A 14,013-nucleotide genomic window follows, 5' to 3' on the forward strand; every position below is an offset into this window, starting at 1 on the left:
AGTGCTTTGCAGAAAGAGAAGAATGAAGCAGCTTTGCCTGTGGTTCTATGGATGTTTGCTTATGCAAATGCTGACATTCTTTCAAACCTGTCCCCAGACATTCATAAGACAAAGCAGGACATTTTCCTTGCATAGTTCAGGGAAAGCAAATAACAGAGTTGCTAAATAATTATTGAGAATAATTACCAAGATCAGGATAGGAATTAATATTTGCAAAACCCTTGGTAATAATCTTGGGAATATTTGTCTACCAGCCTTGTAATGATCAGATGTTATGTTCAGATGGAGTGGGTTTTTTTAAAAAAACAATAACATGGGAAATAGGTTGCTGGGTACTGCCTGTTTTTACGGTGAAATCCTATTCATCTCTGCTCTGGAGGGATTATTTGATATATGAGGCTCACTTTATTTTGCATACAGTTAAAACAAAAACACCTTCATGTTGTTTCATCCCTGAATATGAAGACATTCATGAACATTGCTAAAATCTTTCAAAATGAAATTGAAACAAAATTTGAACCAGAAGAATTGATTGAAAATAGCCATTCTCAACATGGAGAGGAAATATTTTACCTATCTGCTAAATATTTATTAAAGATGAGGAAGGTCTCAGAATAAAATAAGTGGCAACCATAACTCAGCACAACTATGCTGAGCACATCACGATTCAAAGCCTAGATGAATGAATCTGCTAGTTTTCATTTCTCCCATATTCAGATTTTTAATTCTTCCATTCCACGTGTAAGGACATTTGCACATTTCAGTAAACTATTTTTTTTTATTAAAAATGAACTGAAATGGTGTTGTTATACATCCCTGTTTCCAGATAAGTGAATATAGGATTGCAATCTTAAAATGCTAGACCTCTGAGTAGAGTTCTCACTGTTGTGGCAAACTTTTTCGTAACCTGCACCATTTCACTCTGCATGAGGTTAAATGTTTTCTGCATATAGCAATAGCACTTACATTTCTATACCGCTTTATAGTGCTGAGCGCTATATAGAACACTAGCATGTCAAGGAGAAGACTGTTCCTGTTCATTCAGGAACAGCCATTTGAAATTTTTAGAAAAAGAAGTAGGACCTGTGTTCAAAGCACTTGGGAGAAATACATTATACCAATACACCTGCTTCAAGCTGCAGAGACATAATCTGTTCTAGTTCTAACTAAAATCTATCAAGAAATATGGGAAATAAAAAAATGGCCCAAAGATTGGAAACAACATATATTCCAAATCCCAAGAATGGCACACAAAGGATTGTAGTAACCACATGACCATTGCATCAATTTTCCATGCAAGCATAGTGATGCTCAAAATTATACAACAAAAATTTACAATATATGGAGCAAGAAATAGCAGTTGTCCAAGCTGGGTTCAGGCAAAGAAGAAGCATTAGATTTCATATTGCAAACATATGCCATGATTATGCCGCCACCATGTACTAGGGTTGCGGGGCGGGCAGTTGCTCCGCCCTGTGCAACCCATGCCAATAACAACTTGCTGAGCATCTTGTTTACAACAGCCAAGCAGATTCATTTAGAAAAGTCTAACTTACTCCCTGATGTACTAATTGGATTGGTATAGGGTACAAGAGTACTGTCCAGTCACCTTTAGTGGATATCCCTCTCCCCATGTTTACAGGAAGAGAACAGGAAGGTCACAAAGATGATAATCCACCAGCACACTCACCTTCCAAGCTACTTGTATTTAGATCAGGAGTTTTCAATTTGTGGTCCTTTCACATGTTCTTGGATAGGCCATTATCATTTCCACATTTTGGTGCAACATTTCAGCTTCCTGGAAAACTTGATCATCAGTTGTTCTGCTGTTGGATGTTCATAATATCCACCCTGTTTTATATTTCTGTTAAAACAAATTTATTTCATTTTAATTCCATCAATGCCCATGCCCAAGTATATCTTGTAGCAATTCATTTCATAAATGAATCATGTGGTGGTTGGTCTGTCTTGAATCACTTCTGATTATATCTTCCTCTGGTCCTCTTCATCTCTCCCCAGCCTAAATAGCCAGAAAAATATCAGTCCTTCATTGTAAAGAAGAGTTTCCAACCCCTGAATTAGTTAGGTTGCCTCTTTCTGCAGTTCTCTGATGTTCTTTGAAGTTGCCAGAAAGGCACACTATATGCCAGATGTGGCCATGCCATTGATTTATGTAAGTGCATTGTTGTGCTAGCTGTTTTATTTCCAAGCCTCCCTTTTCATAACCTGAAGCATGAAACTTTTTTTTTCAAATCATGAAATTGCATCAAACTAACATTTTCACTGAGCACAGTGAAATAACCCTGGAAAGAGCTGCCCTCTGTTAATTTGTTTATCCCTCTCTTAAGGCCTTCTAAGCCAATGGCTATTAGCACAACCAAGCTCTTTCTGTTCTGGAACAGACATTCAAATTTCCCCATGAACACCATATTGTGTCATCTGGGTGAACCATCCTCCCAAACAAGCAAAGGCAGGTTCTTTCCAGACTGGAAGTAGTGCAGATGATACTTTGTGACAGTTGCCTTCTCATGCCTCATTAGGGAGAACACCAAATTATGAATTAAGTGTGATAACTGGAGGGTGTATCCTTGTAGTGATGACTGTATCCTAGGTAGAACAAACATACTTGGAGATTTGAATTGGCATCCTCACATACCAATGACACATACATGTCTGTGCCTGGCTTCCACTCCAGCAAATGCATCTGAGGAAGTAGATGGAAGTCAACAAAAGCTCATGCTGCGAATTTCTTTCAGTTAGTCTCAAAGGTTCTACAAGATCTCTCTACATACTGATTCTACAGACTAACACCACTATATCCTTTAATACTTGGAGATTGTAGGCCAAATTATCTGAGGACCTTGTATTAGTTCTTTTCAGATAGCAATACCATTTTGAACACATTTGTCTGATTTCAGAAACTAAGCAGCATCAGTCCTGTTTAGTATTTGGATGGAGACCACCAAATAGCTAGGTTGAAGAAAAAGCTCTTCTGAAAGCCCAGGAAAGCTCCTGTCCATGAGAGTTGACAATTCTAGGCTAGATAGATCAATGAATCAGGAGACCCTGGGGAAGTTGCTGCACTTTTTCAGTTGCACCAACCTGTAAAGGTTCTTGTAAGCACCCGTTTTGAGGCATTTGCCCATGTTCTCTACCACAGTTTTATTTCAACATAGCCTTTTAACAAATCATTTTAAAAAAATTAACAGGATGAATTACTGGTCTAGGGCAAACCCAGGACAAGCCTTTCCAGAAACTTGCCTTGTCATAATGTCTCCTGACTATCCCCTTGCACTGGAAGGTACATGACAGTCTGCCTGTAGAGTGTTAAATAATTTCCAGTCTTCAAAATAAAGTTTGTGTAGTACAGTGGTGGTTTTGTGAATCAGGAAGCTTGCCTTCCAACTGTCCCGGTTTGGCAGAGAGAGAACTGATTAATCCTCTGTGCTTGTTTTCATTGGAAATAGTGTATGTGTGTGCAGTGAAACTGGTTTAAATCCCCTTCTCTCTGAACTACCCCTGAATGGCCTATGGCACATACTTCAATAAGGGGTTAATGATGCGATTGACAGCTATTCATGGGATTTTCCCATTCATTGAAAGCAATGGCAGATTGACTACAGAATACTTACAGCCCAGCCATGAGGTTGTGCGATAAGTTCACGTGATTACAGTTTTGATCCCGCTTCTGTCCCACTATTTAAGAACCATGCAATAATCTCCTTGGTTTGATATGCTGTAAGGGAGCTTCCTATCCTCCCACTGAAGAGTGTTATATTGTGATAAGGCATCTAGTTATCATCCTTTCCCTCACATCTCATTTTTCACCTTTCATTTATTTTTATCCCTCAGCCATCTTGGCACATGAATTGGAAATCTTGTCCTCGGGATAACTACAATCAAGTGTGCTCAAAACAGTCTTTTGGGAAAGGGCAGTACCTCGTTCAGCATGAGCTGTGAAAAGACAAGTAGGTAATGGCAATTACTTTGGGGAATGAGAACTCCTTTGGCTCCAAGCAATGCGGGAGTCTTTTTATTTGTCTTGTGTTTAGGACATCTACAGGTTTATGTTGCAGTTATGCATGTTTTTACTCTATTCTTGCCCAATCGGGAAACCTACTGAGGTATGGAATTACAGTTCCTATCACCCCGAGCCAGCAATCAATGATCACGTTGTTTGTGGATTGTAGAACTTTTCATACAATACACCTGGAAGGTGATAGATGGGATTTTTTTTTTAAGTTTCTCACAGAAACCTCTTCCCAGAATGAGAAGAAGTGCCTGAACAGACAGGCCAAAATAAAGCTGCTTTGGGCCACTTTGGAAGTGTGTTGTTTAAATGACGCATGCGTCCTAAGAGGCCGGAAGCCGCACCAAAGCCACGCTGGAGCTAGGATTGGAGTGCAGCTTTGGTGCAGCTTCTGGCCTCTTAAGATGTGTGTGTCATTTAAACAGCATACCTCCAAAGTGACCTGAAACAGCTTTATTTTGGCCTGTCTGTTTGGACCCAAAGTAAAGAGTGATGGAGGGTCTACTACACAGGAGTATTCATTGATTAAAAAAAATTTTGTATCATAAAAGGAATTAGCAACATCATAAATTGATAAAATATCTCTTAAAGTAGGCAATTTCATTTTTGTGATTTGTGCAATGGCAAACCCTCTCTGAAGAAACTTGCCAAGAAAACCACATTGATAGGTTTGCCTTAGGGTCACCATTAGTCAGAAATAACTTGAAGGCACACAACACCACCAACAACTTGCTTTTTAATTAACTATACATAGAAAATGCAATGACGAGGATCCCATGATAGAGCTCTATTAGATTTTCCTGCTTCCACGAAACACTACTCCACAGCCCATGTACACATCAAAACTCCAAAGGGCTGAGAAACTCTCCAGAGAAGATTTCTGGTGCCATAGACAGCTGCAGCTGGAAGGGGAAAGCATAGAAAGCCATTGTTCACTGGCCCTGGAAATCAGTACGCCCAACTCAATCTTGTTCATTATCAACTCTTTGTTGTTATGTGCCTCCTAGTCATTTCTGATCTGACTTATGCCAAGCCTAAGGAGAACCTGCCATGGGGGTTTCTTGGAAAGATTTGTAAGCAAGGATTTTCTATTGCCTTCCTCTGAGGTTGAGGGAGTGACTTGCCCAAGGTCACCCCATGGGTTTCTATGGCCTACCAGGGATTTGAATCCTGTTCTCCCAGAAGCCTAGTCCAATGCTGAAACCACTACACATTGCTGGCTCTTTACTAACTCTTTAGGAATGCTATAATTAGTACATTTACAGCTTTCTAGGTGTGTGCATTCATTTCTTATCAAATATAAGCAATGTTGTGAGACAAGTCTTGTTCCCCCATCCCTGTCGTTCGGGGTGGGTGGGTTGAAGGTTCTTTGCCTTAGCCCTTCCTTGAAGTTCCTTGGATTCTACAATTTTCATTACCTCATCTGCCAAGGTTGTAAACAGCAGTATTGCCTAGCAGGCAGATTAACTGCAACACTCCCCTTAAGAAACTATTAAGCTTTGTACTTTCAGCAAATTTATATAATGAGAATATTCACGCAGCTTTACCTCTCTTATGTATTTATGAAATGGAAAAATTAGTTTATGGAAGTCACACATTTCTTGTGGAGAACATATCCAGGGACCTTGTTATCCACTGGGGTTTGGTTTCAGGACCCCCCGTGGGTAACAAAATCCATGGATGCTCAAGTCCCATTAAATAGCAAAATGGTGACCCTTATATTAAATGGCAAAATAAAGATTTGCTTTTTGAAATTTATTTTATTTTATTTTATGGAATATTTTCAAGCCATGGATGCTTGAATCCGTAGATAAAAAATCTGTGGATGAGGAGGGCTGACTGTAGCCCATTTTCAGACATATACAGACACTGCATTAATTCAGCATAGCTATAATCATCTGGCCAAAGATGAGTATTTCTCAATTAACAAGTTTTAACAGAGAATGGTAAACTGCTTAGGAAGCAGTTCATATATATGAGTGCCCTCTTTCCAGTTGGATTGAAGTCCTTTTTATTTCTGTGACTGATACATGCTTACCTATGTTAATCCAATAAAAGTAATATGTCATAAAGTACAGACAAGAATAGGGTTGTCAGAAAGAAAACTGGAGAAGGCTCCTGTATATTTAATGGTTGTGCAGAAGAGCAAAATGCACCCAAGTAAGTTTTGGTAAGGCTGCCCCCCAAAAAAACAACCCCCCACTTAACCTGGGGTAACCAACCTTGGGGTTCCCCCCCCCTGAGTTTTCTAAAAGATCTGCATTGTTGAATATATGTATGTATGAATATAAACAGGTATCAAACTCTGCATGCCTTGAACCTGTTTTGAATACATCTGCATCATCGACGCCATCTTTATTTGAGTGCTGATACATGTGAGCAACAGAACTCACAGAGATGCACAGAGATGGAGTTCTAATTTTTAAAACTGTATAAACAACAAAATGAATGAGTGGATGAGATTATCCGGATAGTTGTGCAAAAACACAACAACGTCTGAATAATCCTGACTTTTATAAAAGGAAGTCATGCGAAGATATGGCTTGCTCACTAGGTGGCACCAGATTTAACTGTATCTGGACTTTCTGGAGCTTGTGTGTACTAGAGAGACAATAAAGTTATCATCTCTCTTTATGGTCTGTGCTCTTGATATTCTCCTGAAATTCTCAGAATGTTAAATTCTATGCCAAATCTCAAGGTGTAGTCTTTGCATGACCCTTTTGTAGATCGGTGGTTCTCTCCTTTTGTCCTTGAGGTGGTTTTCACTTTAGCTCCCACAATCCTTGTGGCATGCTGGCTGGGACCTCTGGGAGTAAAAATCCAAAACACTCAGAAGACTGAAAATTGAGAACCACTGTTGCAGAGAATCCCTCACCAAAAACCGTACTGACTGATGGGAATTGCAATTCAACACCATCTGAAGGGTGATAAATTGCCCACCTCTGTCATACAGTGTGCATACAACTAAGGGAAGTGGCTTCCTTCTTGTTTGTAAGGGGAAAGACAGCAGTGTTAAAGTAACAATGCTGGAGGATTTCAGAGATAAACAGAATATGTGTAGCTATGAGATTAATTCATCAAACACTGGATGTCACCATTGTACTACATAAACATCACTGATATTGAGCGGTGCGGGCTCCCATTGAGTTCAAACTAGGACACTTTTTCTTTCTCTGCCGTGCAGTTAAGGAAGTGTTGGGGCCCAGTCTCTGAACATATGGGAACCTACTATTTCTTTTCTTATATGAACGGATTTCTTTTCACAATTGTTTCTGAATTTTGATTGTTGTGGTTGTTATTGTGTGCCTTCAAGTCATTTCTGAGTTGCGATGACCCTAAGGCAAACTTATCATGGAGATTTCTTGGCAAGATTTGAGAGCATGTGAATTATCCAAGGTCACCCAGTGGGTTTCATGGCCGAGAAGGGAATTGGTCCCGAGTTATGAATTTTGTTACACATGTTGAAATCAGTATCAATGCAATCCAACAAAATACTGACTGGGCTGAATGTTTGTGTTGCTTCCTTGTTACTTTAACACACTGCCATATTATATGGTTTGGTCATTGCCATCCACATGATATTATTTACTTGTAGACAAAGTCCCATCATCTCAGGTGTATTATCATAGCATTACATATCATCACCCAACTGACCAGGCTAGAAACTATATATCATAGTTTATAGTGAACGACTTCTCAGAATCGTACATTGTTTCTCATTTCTAACTTGAGTGTAGGAAATATGCTGGCTTTGTATTGTGGTGTTTATGATGTTTATGTAGTACAGTGTAAAATCCTTGTACTTTTAAATAGAAATGTTTAATGTCCTTGATCTCTAAAATATACATTTGTATGCTCTGGGCATGAGGTATAACTGTTTCTTGTAATGTATTTATGATTCATACTGATATTGTTTTCTAATGTGTGCTTACTGAGTGTACACAGTGCAATGAATGTCAAAGGCTGAGAAGAGATGATAGTGTTTTCAATGATCTGAGGCTGGTTTAAAGTAGAGCTTGCTGTCCATGGTGTATAAACACACCCCACTTTCTCTCTTGGTAAACAATGTTTGCATTTGTTTATTGTTTCAAAGACCCACAAGACCAAAGTGGTTAGGACTTAAAAGATGGTTTCATAAATAGAGAGCCAGCATAGTATAGTAGTTTGAAAGTTGTGCCCAGTGCATACAAATGGACTATGACTTTGGAGACCAGGGTTTGAATTCCTGCTCATCCATGGAACCTACTGGGTGGCCTTAGATGAGTCATACTCTCTCAGCCTCAGAGAAAAGCAAAGGCGAAGCCTTTCTGAACAAATCTTGTCAAGAAAACTACAGGATAGGTTCATCTTAGGTTCACCATTAGTTGGAAACTACTTGAAGTCACACAATAACTATAATAAATAGATGGAATTCATTATATGAATATGATTCCATGCTAATGTTACAGTATATACTAAAATGACAGCTGAAGTAACATATGAAGACACACCCAACTAAAGGTGGTGGCAGGTTTGGGTGTGCAACGCCAGTACCCTGGTGAGAACAAACCGTGATACCCAAAAAGATCTGAAACTAGATGTAAAGTTCAAAAAGGGGGGAAATTTAATTTAAAGGACAAAAATAAAAGGTATTCTCCTCCCCAGCTCTAAACAAAAGATACTTTACAGTTCAGCTTTCTTCCAGACGACATCTTTCTGGGTCCGATGTAGTTTGTTCTCCTTACTCAATGGAGCTGGTGCAGGGTCTTTCAGCTCCTAAATTCTTCTATTTTCTATGCTAATGGTAACTGATTTGGCTAAGTGGTGTAAGAAATGCCCTTTCCGGCTGCCTGGGCCTGCTTGCCACCAAAAGACAGCTCTCTGCTAGCTCTCAGAGAAACTGCTCTAACTAAAAACCTCTAGCTACAGCACAGCCTGCTGGGAAAGGGCAAACCAAACCTAGAAATAATGCAGGGGAAACCTACAGCTCCTCCCATAAACTAATACAAAGAACTTTTCTACACTAAAATAATCTATGGCCTGAACCAACACAAAGGAAAATGCAGGGGGAAATTCAAACAGTCCTGGCAGGACATCACACTCCCCGCTCAAAATTTCAACGAAATTTTGCAACCTTATGACCTATCCTATCCATTTATACATTAGATCAAAAGTTCTACCTAACACTGAACAAGGAAACTAAATCAGTCAAAGGTCTTTGATACTTGACCACTTTGTCTTTGCTTATAGTTCTTATGGTGGTTGTCTCAGAAAATTGCAAAATAGATGCTTCTTGATGTTTGATCTAGGCTCTATAGGAACATACTGTCTGGGCACAGTAAGGTGTTCAATGTCTTTGATCTGAGACACCCAGGCCTTCCATGCTAAGTCTTGGGCTGGGGGCAGATTTTCAACCTCACAGATGTCTGGAAGGGAAAGACCAAACAGCTTCCCTGATACAGGAGATGCTGAAGATGGTGGTGCATTGTCCACTGGAGCACCTGCTCCCCGCCAAAAGGCCCAGTTTATAATGGATCTTTTCCTTTTCAATGGCCTTTGGCTCAACTCATTCAGCTCATGGCCAGTGGCCAGGTGACTTGACTTGAGAATGAACTGGCACTGAAGCTCACGGGGCAGCTGTTCCATCAGAAAGGCCCCCTGAAGGTCCAGAGGGCAGACACAGCCCTTTGATCCCTGCATCTGAGGAAAAGTGTCACGAATGTGGCTCATTTTGATTCCAAATGGATATTCGTGTCCAATAAGGGAATACGAAACATCTTTCCCAGAGTTCACACACAGCTGATAGTCTTTTCCACAGCCATTAATTTCAAGCTGCTGCAGGACCACGAGGATCACATCATTTGCTGTGTCCATATTGGTTATGGTTAAAGCTTCTGAATATGCACAGTTTCCAACATCCTTTGCAATAATCTTCAAGTGAATGCTCTTGGAGTAGTCTTTTCCTTTCTCTTCCTTTATTCGACTTTGAAAGGAAGTCAGCCACTTCTCTTTCTGTTCCACAGAACTGAAACTAGCAATGCAGTTAGTGGTGGGCCATCCTAAAACAAAAGATTTTTCCAGGCTAGCACTGTCCTCGCAGACCTCTTCCATGCAAGATGTTGTCCACATTTCGGAAAGGCATGCCTGTCTCTTCAGTTTGAAATGCAACTGTGACTTGGGTTTGGCAACCACGATGGTATCAGTGAAGAGGAATATGTGACATTCCTGGGTCTGTAGGCCTGTCTTTAGCTGTACACGTCCATCCAGAAGGAATGTTCTGATCGGACAGAGGAAGGACTTTATAAGTGGACATGTCTCTGCACTGATGGGGGAGAAGCAAACTTCCCTGGCACTTGAGTCGAAAACTATTTTTGCCCTTTCTGGTTTTTGTGGGTGAGTTACCTTATGGTATGGCAAGAACCAATGCTCTTGGGGTTTACTGTACAAAGGAACTCTTTCAGCATAGTTGCTTGTAAACAGATCTTCAATGAACTGTACAATTTGTTCCTTCAAAGTGGGATCTTTGAGCATTCTATTTCTCAAAGCAAAAAGCCTTTTTTCTGCAAGATGACGGTTGTTAGGCAAAATTGGTCGGTCATCTCTAAAGGGAAGAGGTGCCATCCAGCTCCCTTCACTATCTTGGACTGTCTCTAAATTCATTATGTCCAGGAACTTTCTTTCCTCACGGGAAAAGGCTATGTCTTCATCTCTTGCTGAAGTTTCGAAAATGGAGCCGTAGTCTGGGATAATACCAAGGCAACACACCTTAATGTGGCTTAAGCAACTTTGTAGTTGTGTGGGTCGTGAATTTGGAAATTGGCTATTTCCTGTAAGATTTAACGCTGCTGGCGGGCTCTTGCTATGGACGCACACAGGTCCAATAACTGTCCATCCAAGTGGCAGTTTTTGTGCTATTGGTGCACCTGGAGGTCCACTTACTTGTTTCAAGACCTGGAACAGCTCTGGGCAATCTGAGCCTATCAGTAGGGAAATTTCAGCATCTTTGTCCAATGCAGGAATTTCTTTTGCTATAGCTTTTAGGTGTGCATGGCTTTCAGCTACAGCCTTGGTTGCTATTTGGTTCTTGTTCCTAGGGATAGAAGAGCACTCTATTAAAGGAGGCAGTTTAATGTACCTTTTGCCATTGCAAGGCGAAATCATGAACTCCGTTGCCACTCTACCCTGCATTTGTTGCTGTCCAGTGCAGGTAGATATGGTATATTCAAGAATCTTGGCTTTGACCGCAAAGGTACTGAAGAACTCTGGTGTGGCCAAGGATGCGTCACTCTGTGAGTCTAGGGCAATATAAAGTCTTTTTCTAAAGTGAGGTTTGTCTTCTGGGAAAACTTCAGCTAGACAAATCGGATGGCATATCCTAATCTGCGTTGAGTCCTGGCATAGCTTTGTACATGCCACAACTGACTCTGCTTCTGAAGTAGGTTTAGCTGCCTTTTCTGAAGCCTCACTTTTAGGACCCTCTGATTTCTTCTTAAGTTTAGGTGACACTGAAGGTGATTTGAAATGGTGCATTGCTGAGCAATGACGCGGGCTACCGCATTCAGCACATTTTACTTCTATTTTGCAGTTTCTAGCAAAGTGAACCTTTGAACCACAGCATCGAAAGCAGACTTTTGCTTTAGCTGCTATCTCCAGCCTTTCGTTATAAGGCCTTTTTGAGAACTCTTTACAATCTGCAAGGCTATGTGGTTTATTATGAATGGGACATGGAATTTCTTTAGTCTCTTGTGTTTTATTCGACTTAAACTGAGTGACCTCAGTGGATTTAACTACAACTGTGGCCTTCCCCATTTCCTTGATAGGAATTTTGTCTTCCTTTACAGTCTTCTCTGAGCGCATGTTTTGGTAAAGGGTTGGGAACCCAGTCTGCGGGTCATTCCTTTCCTTAGCAGCTCTTGTCACAAAGTTCACAAGGTAACTGAAGGGTGGGTAGCATTGCATGTTGAGTTCCTTATAAGAAAACACCTCTCTTCCCCACCTCTCCTGGAGCTGAAAGGGTAGTTTTTGGAGCACCTGTCGCTGTGTGATGTATTGATCTAAACAGGCTAGACCAGGTAACTCTGGATTACATTTCGCAGACTGAAGTTCAACTAAAAGATCACTTAAGTCCCAAAGTTGACGGTAGTCCTTTGACTTGAGGATTGGGAACTTATAAAGCCGATTTAGTAACGATGCTTCTATTTCTGTTGATGCACCATATCGCTCTTCTAATCTATTCCACGCTGTCTGCAACGCCTTAACTGGATCTGACACGTAGGCCGCGTAGATTCTCTGGACCTGAAGGGATGAGTTGGGGCCCAACCATGCCATAAGTAAGGTGAGCTCCTCATCTGCTTGCAGTTTCAAATCTCTAATGGCTCTCTGAAAAATTACCTTCCATAAGATAAAGTCTTCAGGAAGGTCTGAGAATTTCTGGACTCCCTTGTCTCTAAGGTCCTTCCTGGGAGTTTTAAGCATGAATGGTGAACAAGACTCCATGAAGGTGGGAATCATCTCTGCAGGCTGGAAGAAGTGTGGACTCCCTTTTGTTGGCAAATCAGCTTGACTGGCAGGCAAGTCCGTAGATTCTCTAGGCCTGTAAGTCTTGGGGGCTTCAGCAGCCGGGGCTTGCTGAAAGGCCACACTAGCATGGCTGGGAATTTGGCTCCCCGCCATGGGCTTCTGGTCTCCAAAGGGTTCATTGAGTGTCATATTTATAGGTAGACAGTCACGATGGATGATCTTTTCTTTGTAGACAGAATTTTCTGTAGGCTGAGGCCATGGAGCGGCAAGCAATTGTGTCTTGCTAGCATCTAAGTTAGGAGGTGACTTGACCACAGGGTCTTGTGGGGAGCTCTCATCCACAAGGAACAAGGTAGATATCCTGTCTCTAGGCTCCTGTGTAGGAAGCAACCTCACATTTTCTTCACTGAGATCATCCTGGAAGCTCTTGGCTAAAATCCTGGCCTTTATGGACAGTTTTGAAGCCTCCTTAGCCTTGAGAAGAAGTTTCTTTTCATTTTGAATAGCAAGTTTTTGCCTTTCCTGTTCTGCTTTGAGGGCAGCTTCTTGCTCTTCTAAATCAACCTCTTGATGAAAAAGGATCAGATCTTTACTGGCCATTGCTGCCTCTGCTTCGGCATGCAATATTTCAGCCTTTAATTTCATCCTTTCTACTTTGAATTGTTGGGCTACCATAGACGAACTCCAGCTAGCATGGGAAGAAGAACTGCCACTACCACTTTTACTGGAGCGGGAACTATGCCTGTGGGAAGAAGACCTGCTGGTGTGACAGGTTTTTGAGCTCTTTGTACTTTGAGGCTTCCCTGGGTATATTCCTCTGCTGGACTTAGCACTGCCGGCAGGGGACCTTTCACTCTCATTATTAAGCTCTAAGCTCTGCAGCCGGAACTTGACTGTGTCCAAAACTGCACTATATTCTTTTTCTTTGTCCGCGACTTCTTCCAGGAACTGTTTTAGTCTGGATTCTGCATCGGGATTGTTCATGGTTTGAAGTGTTTGGATCCTTTTATTTACCACTTCTTTCCACTTTAGGAAACTGGATTGCTGGGCAAGCTCTCTTCTTTGCATGTCTTCTGAGTCGCAGACTGCTGACAGCAAGGACATGGCATGTTGCAAACTCTTCCAAGCTTTCAGTTCTTTCACGCTTAAGTGTCTTTCCTCTTTTAACAGCAGTTCTAAGGCCTTTTCAGTCGGGTGTCTGTCCCTAAGAGAACGAGTGTCGTGTATGTGTCCATGTGCTAGTTCTTCAGAAAGCCTATCCATTCTGGCTGGTCCTAGTTGCCAACGCAACAACTCAGCAAGGATGAAGAGGACAAACGGTGTAGTGCTGATTTTACTTACAGCCTGCTACTGCTCCGCTTTCCTACTGTCACCACTCTTATGCTACTTCAACACAGCCAGACCTGGAGTCGGTTAAAGAGTCTTCTAGCTCCTTTCTTCAGGCTTGCAACGTGAACAAACATAAAACACACATTAATCTCTTC

At 41.2% G+C, this 14,013-nt stretch overlaps 1 protein-coding gene across 1 annotated transcript in view; it reads left to right on the forward strand.

Annotated features, from left to right (window-relative positions):
• Positions 1–14,013, forward strand: part of CCDC68 (coiled-coil domain containing 68) — a 46,409-nt gene that overhangs the window by 9,448 nt on the left and 22,948 nt on the right. The window contains exon 2 of the mRNA XM_089513428.1: positions 3,853–3,968. Within this exon, the coding sequence (XP_089369554.1) occupies positions 3,950–3,968 (19 nt within the window). The 5' untranslated portion in view covers positions 3,853–3,949. The remainder of the gene's footprint in view (positions 1–3,852; positions 3,969–14,013) is intronic.

The sequence above is a fragment of the Sceloporus occidentalis genome, unplaced genomic scaffold (assembly GCF_023333645.1).
Source record: "Sceloporus occidentalis isolate IW3139 unplaced genomic scaffold, rSceOcc1.0.p SCAF_1, whole genome shotgun sequence".
Classification (NCBI taxonomy): Eukaryota; Metazoa; Chordata; class Lepidosauria; order Squamata; family Phrynosomatidae; genus Sceloporus; species Sceloporus occidentalis.